The 14913-nt window shown below is 33.5% G+C and overlaps 1 protein-coding gene and 1 pseudogene across 1 annotated transcript; both read right to left on the reverse strand.

Moving 5' to 3' along the window:
• Positions 1-1870: 1870 nt before the first annotated feature.
• Positions 1871-9275, reverse strand: LOC113765802 (cilia- and flagella-associated protein 251-like). Its single transcript, XM_027310057.1, has 6 exons — positions 9192-9275; positions 7873-8269; positions 3967-4024; positions 2489-2844; positions 2114-2268; positions 1871-1993 (listed from the first exon to the last, which is right to left on the reverse strand). Exons 1-6 carry the CDS (start codon positions 9273-9275, stop codon positions 1871-1873), a joined length of 1173 nt encoding a protein of 390 aa, XP_027165858.1.
• Positions 9276-13426: 4151 nt separating this feature from the next.
• Positions 13427-14291, reverse strand: LOC113765813 (annotated as a pseudogene).
• Positions 14292-14913: the final 622 nt, after the last annotated feature.

The following is a 14913-nucleotide window of genomic DNA, read 5'->3' on the forward strand; positions in this document are numbered from 1 at the left end:
TTATTATTATTTGTTCATTTTATCTTATCATTTTATTTTATTGTAGTTTGTTAACTTGCTCATTTTTCAGTATTACCAATTTATGATAAGTTTTAGCCTCTTTTGCTACCTTTCCAAAATGAAATTTTAAATTTACACACGGAAAAAATGATAGGGGTTCAAAATTTTTGGATTAAGTTTATATGTTAACTTTTGTTGTACTTAGTTCAAATTTTTATATTCTTATTGTTCAATGATTAAATAGTATATAATTTTGTGACATAGAGTATGGATGGAAAAAAAATTGGTAATTAGGCTTAAGTAAATATTTAAAACTAATGATAGGTGCAAAGGGTGGTATAAATTGATAATTTAGTTTGAAAAAATGAATTTAAATGAGTTTATAAAAAATGAAAATAAATGGTTGTTTGGGTTATCCAATTCATTTTTTGACTTACCCATTTATGCCCATCTAATTAAATGGGTATAAATGAGTTGACTGATTTATACCCATTATTCATTTTAATGAAGCCAAACCCATCCAAATCACCCATTTTGACACCTCTAAGTTCTTTCCTTCTATTTTTCCTTTCGGATTTTTTCTTCTAATTATTTTCTTTTTGGATTAATCTTTTATATTATTACACTATCAGCGTAAAATATTACATACATGAGCGAGCTCAATTTGCACAACATGTTTGATATTAACTTACATAATCTAGAATTGTTCATGTAAAACTTTTGTTAGCACTGATGGATTAATCATTTTCTCAATTAATTGTGCAGTCAGTAGTGCATACAAGATTAAACTGTGTTATGAAATGTTTTGGGCTATAAGTGTGTGTCTATTTCTCTGGCAACTTGAGTGTTTATAAGCTGAATGGATTAGCTTTCAAGAAGGCAGCCCAAAGCTTGTGAATTAGAATGTTGAATCTAATAGAACTTGTGATGCACTCCAATTCCAAGACCAAAATGAATCAACTTTGCTTCAAGGGTAACTTGGCTCTTAGACCAAAACTAAAGCAAATAAAAAGTAGCCTAATCCAAGATTATATTATTGTTATTATGAGTCAAACTACTATTTTTTGATTGTGGGGAATGGATTGCAAACCAATTTTTGGAATGCTTCGCGGCATCTGTTGGGACCAATACAATTGCATTTCCGAGCAGAACTCTTTAACATGTTTTGGGTGTAACACTCCGGACAAGATGGCAAGGTAAATTTGTAATGGAAGCGGGAAATGGCCTCAAGGTTTAAAGCTCTCTAAGGAGGTTAAGGATATGATGCAGTGGATGTGACAGCCTAATCTTGTTGTGCCAAATAGTTGATTCTGAAGTCTTTAAAGTTAAAGAGCTTTGAAGGCTATCAAAGGATAGGGACCTAATGCGTCTTGCTCTCGGCTAGTTTGGGGTCAACATTTGTCCACGGGTATGCTTTCATTTTTCGGTTATACTCAGCAAGAAAAAATTGAGTACTGTGGACAGACGGGACAGACTCAATTTGGTAAGGGTAGAACACGCCCTATGGTCGATCTAAGGTCCTGTAGAGTGGATCCAGAAGAATGTGTGTTTTGTCTTAAGATGATCCAGAAGTGGACTGCAATTGTTTTAAACACAATTACTTTGCGATCCTCACACTGGGGATACCTTAAACGTCAATTAGTTAACTAGAAAGTTAAACAACTTGAACTGAATACATCAACTAGAATCTGAAATCCATAATGCGAATAGTCTTGGCTGTTACTTCAAATTCTGAGCATTATGTAATTTGTGGGTGAATAATCTGCACTTCTATGTAGTCTCCATCAACTTTTCTCTTAAACTCACAAATGCAAGTGTCTTCATATCCAACAATGTTGATCCTGCAGAGGCTTGCCCATCCTTCATAGTACTAAAGTCTGCCATCCTTCCAATGATTAAGAGTTGCAGTCCGCTCTCGGCCTTGTTGGTCAACAAGGATAATCTCTTGTGGCAGTGTAAGATTGTGATCTCTCACAACATCAATCGGAACATACTGCATTGAATATCATCAGCAAAATTTTGTTCTAATCGATAAGCAATACTAGGAATTCATGTGATGTGTTTGTAATGAAATAGGTGAAATATTAAAGGGAATAGATGAATACTAACATACCAGTTCATCTTTTCTCTTTGCCTTTAATTTTATAACAAAATAAGGATTTTTTGGCTGGGGAATGCGTCTAGACTTGAAAAGATCACGGCCATAATGGTCAACATTCCTTGTGGTACGACGTTTACCTTTAGCAGCTTTAGCTTCTGCATGATTAACTAAAATCAGAGGTCCAGCAAATGTGATGAAGTAAATAGGTTAATTCTATTAAAAATCATGCTTAAGAATAATGCAAATTTCACAATCTTGTACAATTAAAGCAATCTCTTGATGACAGTCCTGGTTTAAATAATTGATTGAGTTGTGAAACTGACGTTATTTAGTGCTTATTGTATAATCATAGAAGGATCAAGGATAGATCAAACCTTAGCAACTTACTATGATCGCCACCTTTGAACATTTTCAAGTCTTTGCAGGAATGCTTTGAGGCTATAGTGTCAACTGGTTTGTCTATTTTAGCTATTTCCCCTTCCTCTTTTTCTTCTTCTTTTTCAGTACTATTGTCTTCCTCTTCCATTATGCAATCAAAATCCGTGACCATTTCAGTTGCATCAGTGTAACTCTCCACCACTCCTTTCTCTTCTTTTTGAAGCTCATTAGCTCGATTCTCTTTCTTTCCTTCCTTTGTTTCAATCTCATTATCTTCCTCCTTTTCCTCTATTTCTACTTCTTTCCCTTCCTCTTCTTCTTTCTCAGTATATCTTCTGCTATGGTTTTTGTTGTAGATATGTGATCTGATATCGTAGAAATCATAGATATATGATTTAATTTGATATTGTAGATATTAGGAAAGATTAGATCTAATTTGCTTTGATTATAATATTAGATATTAGAAGATTTGATTAGATTATAGGTTGATTTAGATTAGCGTGATTTTAGGATCTAAATCAACTTACACTTGTGTATATATTTGTGCATTATATAGTTTAAAAGAATAATGAAAAAGGGTGTTTTCTCTCCCTTCTTAGTTTACATGGTATCAGAACTTTAGGCTTTGTTATCAGTTTGTCTTTTGACGTAACCCTATTGAGTCACTTTTAGTTCCTTCTTGTGTGAATTATAATGGCTGATATCATAGGTAGTGGTAGAGAGATGAAAACATTAATTTCTAATGTTATTCCTACAATATCAAAAGTTACTGAATACAAGCTGAGTGGAAATTTTTTTTTGGATTGGAGTAAATTATCCGGATATATCTGCGCAACATCGATAGAGATGATCATTTCACTGATGACCCATCTGTTAATGGAGAAGAAAAGAAGATTTGGTTAAAAGAAGATGTAAAACTATTTTTGCAGATCCGAAACTCTATTGATAATGAGATAGTCAGTCTGATCAATTATTGTGAGTTTATTAAAGATCTTATAAATTATTTGGCTTTCTTGTATTCTGATAAGAGTAATTTAAATCATATATATGATGTTTGTAAGGAATTTACCGTCTGAAAAATTAGCAGAGATCCCTTACAGAATATTTTATGGATTTTAAACGTGTATATGAGGAATTGAATTCTCCCCTTCTTTTTAGTACTGATGTAAAAACTTAACAGTTTCAATGGAAACAAATGGCTGTAATGAGTTTTCTTACAAGATTACCAATTGAGTTTGTTGCTGCTCGAATATAAATTTTCTCTAACCCAGAGATTATTTTCCTCCATGACACTTTCACACGAGTGTTAAGAATCAAAGGATCTTTATCGACTTCTAATATTACTAGTGCTCTTGTGAGTCGAAGTAGAGTTGGTCGAGGAAATAATAGTAGAAACAGTAGTAAAAATGGGACTGCTGGTCATGGACAATACAACTCAAATCAACGAGTCTGTTATCACTCTAAGAAACCGGCCATACCATACGTACGTGTTGGGACCTTCATGGTAGACCTCAACAGCATCCCTCATTTGCAAATTTTGCAACCCTGGAGAACAATTAGGTGCTTTTTGACAAATCCATATTCATCTCTGCTAATGAGTTTGCCCGCTTTATCAGGTTTCAGATCTCACAAAAATCTGATAACCCATCTTCTAGTATTGACCTTCCTTCTATTGATCACTCAGGTAAATCTACTACATGTCTTGTGTCATCTTCTAACAAATGGGTCATCGATTCCAGTGCAATAGATCATATGACCGGTAATAAAGGTATCTTCTCATCTTTTTATTCTAACAAAAATCATCCGAATGTTACTTTGACTGATGGATCATGTGCTTCAGTTATAGGTTCTGTGTAGCAATCCCTATGTCATCTATCCCCTTATCTTCAATCTTATGCTTATCTAATTTTTCTTTTAATCTACTTTCAGTCGGTAAAATTACAAAAGCAATCAAGTGTTTTGTTTCATTCTTTTTTGAATATTATATTTTTCAGTATCTTATGACGGGAAAAATTATTGATAAAGAACGTGAGTCTGGCGGTCTATATACACTTAAAATCCCTTCAATGAAAGTGCCGAAACCTGTTGCATGTTCATCCACCTTGAATTTTCTTGAAATTCACTGTCGTTTGGGTCATCCATTTTTACCCATATTGAAAAAGTTGTTTCCAAATTTTTAGAATTTATCCCATTTAGATTGTGAGTCATGCCAATTTATCAAACATCATCGTTTGCCTTACTTGCCTAGAGTCAATAAACGGGTTGTATCCCCTTTTGAATTAGTGCACTCTGATATATGGGGCTTTTGTCCAATAGTATCTAAGTCTGATTTTAAATATTTTGTCACATTTGTTAATGATTACTCTCGTGTTACTTGGTTATATTTAATGAGAAGTCGTTCAGATTTATTTAGCATCTTTTGTTCATTTTGTACTGAAATAAAAACATAATTCAATATGCATGTCTGCATTTTGAGAAGTGATAATGCAAAAGAGTACTTTTCTAAACCCTTTAATTCATATATGTCAGAAAATGGAATCCTTCACCACTTTTTATGTCCTGACACACCACCACAAAATAGTGTTATTGGAAGGAAAAATAGGCACTTATTAGAAATTGTTAGAGCCCTAATATTTTATATGAAGGTTCCTAAGCAATTTTGGGTAGATGCTATTTCAACAGTCTGTTTCTTAATTAATCGCATGTCACCTTCTGTGCTTGCTGGTGAGATTTCTTATTCAATTTTGTTTTCAACCCAATTTTTATTCCCCATTGAGCCACGTATATTTAGCTGTACTTATTTTGTTTATGATACTCGTCCCCAAGTGTCTAAATTAGATTTCAAATCTCTCAAATGTCTGTTTTTGAGTTATTCATGTCTTCAAAAAGGGTATAGATGTTATTCTCCAATTTTTGATCGTTATTTAGTCTCTATTGATGTTACATTTTTTGAAACACATCCATTTTTTTTAGTCTAATTTCTATGGTAGTAAGAGCGAGGAAGATGATATTCTAGTCTACACTGTTACAACAACTATTCCTATAAGACCACCAATCGCTCAAGTGTATTCTCATCGTTCTAAATACATAGACTCACATCCTTCACCATCTTCTCCGTCTTCTCCGTCTATAAATTCGAGTCTTGATTCACCGTTTCCTCAGTCTCCACATTCCAGTCTTGATTTGTCTATTGGTTTAAAAAAGATAAAAGACAGTGCACTTACCCAGTTTCATCATTTGTTTCATATGACTATTTGTCTCCCTCATTGCATTGTTTTATTGTTTTTTTAGATTCAATATCTCTTTCTTAACACCTATTTGAGACTTTGGAACATCCTGATTGGCGGGCTGCTATGGAGGAAGAAATGATGGTTTTAGATAATAATGGTACCTGAGACTTGGTTCATCTATCAACAGGTAAGAAATCTATTGGTTGTAAATGGGTGTTTGCTATTAAAGTCAATTCTGATGATTTTGTTGCTCGTCTCAAAACTCGTCTTGCTGCAAAAGGGTATGTTCAGACATATGGAGTAGATTACTCAAACACATTTTCTCCTATAGCAAAACTCACATCTGTTCGATTATTTATTTCCCTTGTTGCTACTAATGATTGGTCTTTGTACTAGTTACATGTTAAGGATGCATTCCTTCATGGAGATTTGCAAGAGGAGATTTATATGGATCAACCACCTGAGTTTGTTACTCATGAGGAGTTTGGTAAGGTTTGTAGATTTCGAAAGTCATTATATAGCTTAAAACAGAGTCCGCGTGCTTGGTTTGAGAGATTCAATAAGGTGGTTCAAGAGTTTGCATGAAGAAGTGTAATTCTGATTATTCTGTCTTTTATCAACAATCTGAAACTGGTCTTATCCCACTTGTTATTTATGTTAATGATATTGTTATTACTGGTAGTAACACTGCAAGTTTTGCAATTCTTAAAAATTTTCTTCAATCGCACTTCTAGAGAAAGGATTTGGGTATATTGAAATACTTTTTAAACATTGAGTTACAAGATGTAAACAAAGTATCTTCTCATGCCAACGGAAGTATGTTCTTGATCTTTTGAAAGCAACAAGAAAGTTAGGTGTTAAGTCAAGTAGTGCACCAATAATCCCTAACATACAACTTACAGCAGATGATGGAGAGTTATTTTCAGATTAGTAGGGAAGTTGAATTATCTTATTGTGACTTGTCCGGACAGTGCATATCCAGTTAGTATTGTGAATCAATTTATGTCCTCACCAAAAACAACTCATTGGGCAGTTTTAGAGCAAATCTTGTGTTACCCTAAAGGAGTTCCAAGGCGTGGTATACTATATGGTAATCATGGCCATCTCATGTTGAATGCTTCTCAGATGGAGATTGGGCAGGTTCTAAAATTGATTGAAGATCTACAACTAAATTTTGTGTCTTCGTTGGAGGTAATTTGGTATCATAGAAAAGTAAGAAATAAAATGTAATATCTTGCTCTAGTGCAGAGTTTGAATATCGGTTTATGGTATAGTCCACTTGTGAACTTATATGGATACATCGATTATTGTGTGAGATGAAAATCAATAATTCACTTTCAATGAAATTATGGTGTGACAATCACGCTGCCCTTCATATAGCATCAAATCCAATTTTTCATGAGAGAACAAAGCATATCGAAATTGATTGCCACTTTGTTCGTGAAAAAATTCAGCAAAACCTGATCTCAACCAATCATGTGAGAACTGGAGAGTAGTTAGCTGATATTTTTACTAAATCTCTAAGTGGTTCGAGAATTGATTATATTTGTGCTAAAATGGGTATAGTTAACATCTATACTTCATTTTGAAGGGGAATGTTGTAGATATGTGATCTGATATTGTAAAAATCATACATATATGATTTGATTTGATATTGTAGATATTAGAAAAGATTTGATTTGATTTATTTTGATTATAGTATCAGATATTAGAAGATTTGATTAGATTATAAGTTGATTTAGATTAGCATGATTTTAGGATCTAAATCAACTTACACTTGTGTATATATTTATGCATTGTGTAGTCTAAAAGAATAATGAAAAGAGTATTTTCTCTTCCTTCTTAGTTTACAGTTCTCACCTTTAACAGCTTTAGCTTTTGTATGATTAAGTAAATCAGTGTTAAGTGAATGTGAAGTAGGTAAACAGATTAAATAAATGAAACTTCAGACTAAATAATAATATCAATTCCACAACCTCGAAGGATTATAGAGTAGTTTGTTCCTTTGTTTCCTGGCTTAATTAATGATTGGGTTGTGAAATTGATGTATAGTTGCTAATGAACTTAGAGCACATCAAAGCCTTAGAAACTTACCATGCTTACCTCTTTTGATCGTTTGCAAGCCTTTGTAGACATCTCATTCCTCTTCTTCTTCTTCCTAACTGCTATCATCTTTCTTTTCCATCTTATAGTCAGAATCCTCGTCCATTTCAGTTGCATCAGAGTAGCTCTCTTCCTCTTTATCTTCATTAGTTTCTTTCTCGTCGTCCTTTACTTCTTCTTCTTTTTTTTCAACCTTGTTAGTGTCATCTTCTGCCTCCTCTTCTTCTTCTTTTCCAAACTCATTAGATTTCCCTTCTTCGTCCCATCCTTCTTTCACCTCATCATCCTCTTCAAACCCCTTAGTTTCCTCCTCCTTTTCCTTTACTTTAAAAGCTCCAACTCCTTTCTTTTCACAAGCATTGTGGCCAAGTAATATTACATCATAAACACAATTGCCATCATATTGAAAAACTAAAAAATCTCCAAGTTCCACAGTATTGTCCTTACCAAATTCAGCCTAGCCTTTGAGGAAAAAGAAGTCATCTTCAATTCTTCCCACCTAAACAGGCCACTTATTTCCATATCAATCCCTTATGTATGGACTTGGAGATAGCTTTCATTTCATATACGATGTAAATGCTGATAGGATTTTCTGCCAAGTAAAAAATAGCTCAATGTATAGCAAGAATGTAAACGAATCTACTTCAGAAAGTGCATATCTACAACCCTCATGCATCATTAGTATTGAATTGATTGTTACTAGTTTCTGCTTAAGATGATCTTGTAATTGTCAAAGTAGAAACAAGCAAATAGATCATCAGATGGTAAAAATATCGAAGTCTTTAGAAGGAAACTGATAAGTAAATGAACAATGGATCGGACGATTTGCAAATTGCAACTAGTGTTTCATCAAGAGAATCTACAACAGCCTCACTTCAACTTATCAACCAGCCATCATTACAAATCATTTGATTTTTTTAGCTATCCCTTCTCTAGACAACCCCCATGCGAATACCAAAATTTCTCCACCTTCTTGTCTCAGGTATCAGCAAGCCATCTTATCACCTCATATAAACAACATTCAGCTGCCTCAAGTTCGTCAGATCTCCAGTCTACTTTGGCCTATTGGCACTTGGAAGGTTAAAATCCAGGAGTTTCAGATCATAATGAAATTCTTAAGATATTGATATATAAGTAAAACTCAATCATTTGATGATCAGATCACAATGAAATTCTTAAGAAGAAAAAGTTGATCATAGGATCTGGTAGACTATATAATCAAGAATCTATAATATGAGTCACATCTGAACTCATCAAACATGTATCTTTACCAAACACCAATCAAAATGTTTTCTATATCACACGGTCCACACCCCAACTATAAAATACAACAAGAATGAAAATAAAAAATTAAAAAGAGAGAGAATGCTAGCAATTACCATTCTTTCTCTAGATCTATCAGGGATGAAATTTTTGAAAAAGGCACGAAGTCTTTCACCGTTATGCAGGCTGTTGGTCTTCATCCCTGATTCTACTAGATATCAGTTCAATGGTATACACTCAATCGTCCAATAGTCTGCAACTCTACTTACTATCAATCTTCTAATATAGGAGGTTTCTGTTGAACAAATTAGTAAAAGATCGACCTGACATAGACGGTGGTTGCTGAAGCCAACTCCTCTAATACTGGCTCTTCTTGGTAAGTTTTGGATGGCAAGGTGAGAAATTGAGGTAGATAACAAAGTTCTAAAAAATGAATTTGTTGTCACACTTAAGCTTCAAAATAGGGGTAATATCAAGTCGAGTCAAACTCGAGTATCACCATACTCAGAGCTCGAACTCGATGTCTAGTAGTAGTACTCAGACTCGAACTCAAGCGAGTTGTTTGAACAAAGTTTGAGCTCGGTTTGACGTAATACTGGAAAGGCTTGAATTCGACCCGCTCTTGATATCAACCTCGAGTCGTAAATATTGCAAATAATCAGCCTAAAAAGCTAATTTAATTATTTATAATGTATTAATTAAATATTACATCGAATGCTCAATAGAGCTTGATGAACTCTCGAGTATATGATATACATACTCGATCTTGACTCGAAACCTCAATCGAGTAGCTCGAACTCGACTCGAACTCAGCATTGACTGAGCTCCAGTAAGCAGTTGACTAAGCTAGTTGCGAGTTCAAGCCAAGCTGCTCGATTGAATTGCACCCCTACTTCAGAATAATAGAGGCTTCATTATTGATAGGGCAAAATACACTTTATCTCCCGGTGGTTGAACGATTTTGTACATAACCCCTTATAGTTTCAAAAATCATATATAATCCCTTCATAATTTGGATTAAAGTATCAAAGCGATGGAAATGATTATTTGTAACGGAATCCATGAAAAATGTCAAAATTACCTTTATTTAAAAACTAAAATGGCTGAAATGACCAAAATATATAAATATAATATGCATAACACTCTAACCGCGTATGGTTTTATGTTTTACTATATAACTCCCTTATGGTTTAGTGGTTTACCATACAACTCTCTTATGATTTTCAATATAGATATATATATAACCCCCCATGGTTAATAAATAATTTTCAAATTTTTATAGGGGTACTTTTGATATTTTAGTTGTCTCTTTTATCATTTTGATACTTTAATCTAAACTATGAGGGGATGTATAGCTTTTAAAAATATAGGGGAGTTATGTGAAAAAGTTCTAAACCAAAGGGAAGTATATTTTGCCCTTACTGATGTCTTTTAGTCCCAGGAACTTGATGTCCATGCTTTTGTCTTGGATATCAATCAAGTGTAAGAATTCAACTGAGAAATGGTAGGTTCATGTTGAATTTATTCATGATTGCTAGTTTTAGCTAATGTACCAAGTCAATCTAGGACTGATCAAAGAGATGATTCCCTCTAGATCTCACACCTTTTCTGGAACTCCTTGTGTGGGGTTTGATGGGGAATTTCGGTGGTCCTAGACAACATTTCTCAAGACAATCCAGGGCTAAACTTGAAATTTGAGAGGATTAATTTCTGAATTTTCAGGTGAATTTTTAATCCTTGGTTGAACAACGACATGCAATACTTATAAATGGCTAGAGACAGGTTGATTTCGTTCATAATATATTCACTATATAAATGTAGGCAAAAACTTCCGACCAACACACACACATATTGGTGTTGTATAGTACTCAAAAGTGATTTTTCTGGTTACTACGTTATTACCCTTTTAGGCTTTTTGAAGTATAAAGTTTTAATAGCAAATGTTTAAAGAAGTAAACTTTCGTCAATATTGAGGTCTCATTGGGATATTGTTAAATGGTTACTGTGCTGCGAAAAAAAATAGAGAGAGAGAGAGAGAAACTTTTGATGAACAAAAGAGTTGATGAAAAGGTTACTTGATTCCGTAAATAAGGCATGGAGATTTGAAACTTTAAACAGCAAACTCTTTGTGTATTTTAATGCTGAAATGAGAATGAAAAATTACTAAATAGTTTTCATTTTAAACTATCAAATGAAATTATTTGGTGGTTGATTACAAAAAAAAAAAGAACAAAATTATATGATGGTGTGCTAGAACTTTCATGAAAATATCATGCTGCTAACCTAAAAATCACTTTGTACTACAATTTGTATTATGAATAAGATATGTGATGTTGCAAGTGAAGTAACATTTTATTACTATTACGTACTTAAATAGTGGCATCATCACTCATAGATACTCGAATCCACCTATATAAATATAGGAAAAATGCCTATTATATTGACTTCCCAAAATATTTGTTTGAATAATTACAACGTTGAGAAGATAATTGCATTAAAAGATCCAGAGGTTCTAAACAATTAAACATAAATCAATCTTGAAATGCAGATTGTTATCCAGATCCGAACATAAATAGACATTTACAAATTTGTTTTGTTAGGTTCTTTCAATAACAAATTAAAGTAAACTCCTCCGACAAACAACCTTTTATTTTCTCCTTTGTACATTACAACAAACAGAAGAACAAGCCCCATACTTAATAACCATCAAGGCAAACCAAACAATAGCACACCACATACTTTTGAGTTGATTTATTCAACATTTCTTGTATATGCTAACTCAAGTGTTCAAGATTCGTTTGAATCTTACTACTAAGAATTGATCGTGTATTATCATTGTGTTTTTTTTTGGAAGACGTTTGTATAACTCTTCTGTTAGTACGCTTCCGTGTCACTAAGCAAGAATGTGTATGTCATTAGTAACGCACGCGTCTAAAACTTGTCTCTCTTCCTTCTCTCTATAACACTTCTAATCAAAATCTTCTTTATCTCTCCCATGGGAGAGAGATCAAATCTAGTCTTTTCCCTTGAGAGGAAGTACACTTTTATATTTTTTAATTTGTCTTATTTAAATAAATTCTCTCCTAAGATTTCCTAATGAGAGATTCTTCTCTCCTAGGATCTTTTAGTGAGAGTTTCTTTTTTTTTTTTTAGATTGTTCTAGTGAGAGTTTTATTCTCTTCTACATATTTTCTTGTGAGAGATTTTTAGGTTTTATCTTTGTGAAATTTAAGATTTTGTAGATCTAGAATCTAGTTTCTCAGATCTACAATTTCTCAATTATTGTCAGATCAAAATTTTTTTTTGGACTTGAACTAGTTTTAATCAAATTTGATTGTCAGCAGGCATGCACTGATGTATTGGGCTAGAGTGATTCATCCGGATGGAAGATATATAAGAACATTAATGTTATCTTTATTTCTATTGTTTATTTAGATCTATTATGTCTATTAATTTCATATCTATATGTATTGATGTCATGTTTGTTTAATGTATTTTTTGTCATTAGTGCAGATTTGTTTAAATGAAATGATCTTTTCTATCAAAAAAAAAAAAAAAGAATGTCCACATACAGTCAAGCCCCATTCCAATGCTAAACCCCAATTTCACATATGTGTTTGGATTGAGAGATTTGACTACGGATTTAAAATCCTCTCAAATCCCTCTAGTTGTTTATATTATTTAGGAGATATTTGAATTTATAATTTACAAATTGTTCTATTATTTAAAATATATTTTAATAGTTGGTGTATTAAAAATTTAAATGCCTATCAAGTAATCCAAATAACTAGAACGATTTAGATGAATTTCAAATCCTTTGTTAAAATTTTCAAACTAAATGAAACTTGTTGAATTCAAAATGTTATTGCACCTCCGGACACTCCTCCACGATTGAGAAGCATATCAACTTACAACTTTTACACATCAAATATCACAGGTCATTTCTCGCACGATTTATCAAATAAACGGAAATAGGAACGCCAATGCTGGAAGGATGAAGGAAGATCATAGCTGAGATGTAATGCACTCTACCAATGAGAAAAATAGGACAATCATTTGCAACATTTAGGATTTAAAGTTAGAGTTAGCAATAAACCTAGCAGCAAAAGATCAAGAGGTACCATGCATTGAACAAATTGATCATAAAGTACAGAATCCATATTCGGATTACAAACTTCTGAATAATTTTTATCCTATAAATCACTTTCTATTTTCTCCATTGAACAGTACAACCAATTGAACCCCATACTAAATGCCATCAAGGCAAACCAGACAATATCACACTAATACGAACCTTTTCTCGTTCTTTATTCACTTTTTGGTCCTTCAAAGTCTGACACGATGTGGTTCATTAAGCCAACATTGCAGTAGGCTCGTTAAAAGAAGAGACTTTGATCCTTTTCTGAGTCTCATCCTCCAGTGTTTTTAAAGATTGATACTCAACTTTTCCAGCTAACATTTTGTATAATCCCAAATAAAGACACACACCAAAAACTGTAACACCAATTAAGTTCCAGCTAAACTGAATATTCACTAATGATTTAGCCCTTTCAAGGGCTTCATCATCTTGGCAACTGACAAAACTGTGTCCACCTTCCGAGTTTATGAAACAGCCTTTGGGAATATACTCTGGTGTGTAAAGCATGATTCTCATGACCATCATCCAAATTCCTTGAAACAAGATGCTCAGAGACCTTGCGAAGTTATTCAAGAAACTCTTTGGGTAACCTATGCCTAAAAGGATAGTGAAAAATGAGACAAGTATGACAATTTGGTGAAACCAGTGGTATTGGCCTTCCAGACCCATGTGATCAGTAGAGTGGAAATGGAAGAGGAGAAATTGTTGGCCAAAAGCAATGGCTCCTAGCATTAGAGTTAGGCCATATTGAGCTGGGGGCTGGATTTTGTCAAGAATGAAGGAGAAAAGTGCATAGATAAAGAGAGAGAAGGCTATGTTTGTGTGCTCAAAGTTACGAAGATGGTGCGATGGGATGGTGCCATCAGGATCCAATGGTTGCTGCCTGGCAGGACCAACGAAGAGTTCCATAAATATATAGGCAACGCAGCCTCCCATCAGGAAGAAAAGTTCTAAGTACCTGATTTTTGAAGTTGGAAATTGGATGGAGAAAGTGAAGCCTCATATGGTTAACCAAATGCCAAAGCCCGATCAGAAAGAAGCCAATTCCAGGGATCACATGTCCCACCAAACTGCCCATAGCTAGTGCCTTGTCTTGTGTTTTGCTCGCTTAATTGCTCCCTTGGTTTGTATGTTTTGTTTTAGGAAATGCGGTGGAAGGAGGAGAATGGAAACCAGATTTCTATGTATTCAAGGTGTGCTTATTGTACTACATTAGGAGCCTATATATAGGGTAAAATACAAAGAATAAATCTTATATACATTGACAGTGTGTACACTATTACCGTTGGATTAATAACATATGTGTAAAAGTTGAATTTCAAATTCAAATTTTGCACATCTATCATTTATCTAACGCTGACGGTGTATACACAGTCAGTGCAGGAAAGATTAATTCAAATACAAAATGAAAATAAGAAAAATAAGTAATACAAGGAACCTCTTGCTAATTGAGACAATCAACTCAAATTTACAAAATCAAATCAAATCAAGTATTTATAATTTGTACGCAAGGTTTTTTATTTTATTGTCCAACGGCACAAGATAAGTGGTCTAGTATCACTCCTTCCACTAAAGAGCATTTCTTTTTCATGCTTATCTTGTGCCTACGCACAAATGAAAAAGGGCAAAAAAAAGAAAAGAAAAGAAAAGGTATATATAAGCAGATATTTTATGGTAAAAAATCTGATCATTTGTTGGTT

The sequence above is a fragment of the Coffea eugenioides genome, chromosome 1, assembly GCF_003713205.1.
Source record: "Coffea eugenioides isolate CCC68of chromosome 1, Ceug_1.0, whole genome shotgun sequence".
Classification (NCBI taxonomy): domain Eukaryota; kingdom Viridiplantae; phylum Streptophyta; class Magnoliopsida; order Gentianales; family Rubiaceae; genus Coffea; species Coffea eugenioides.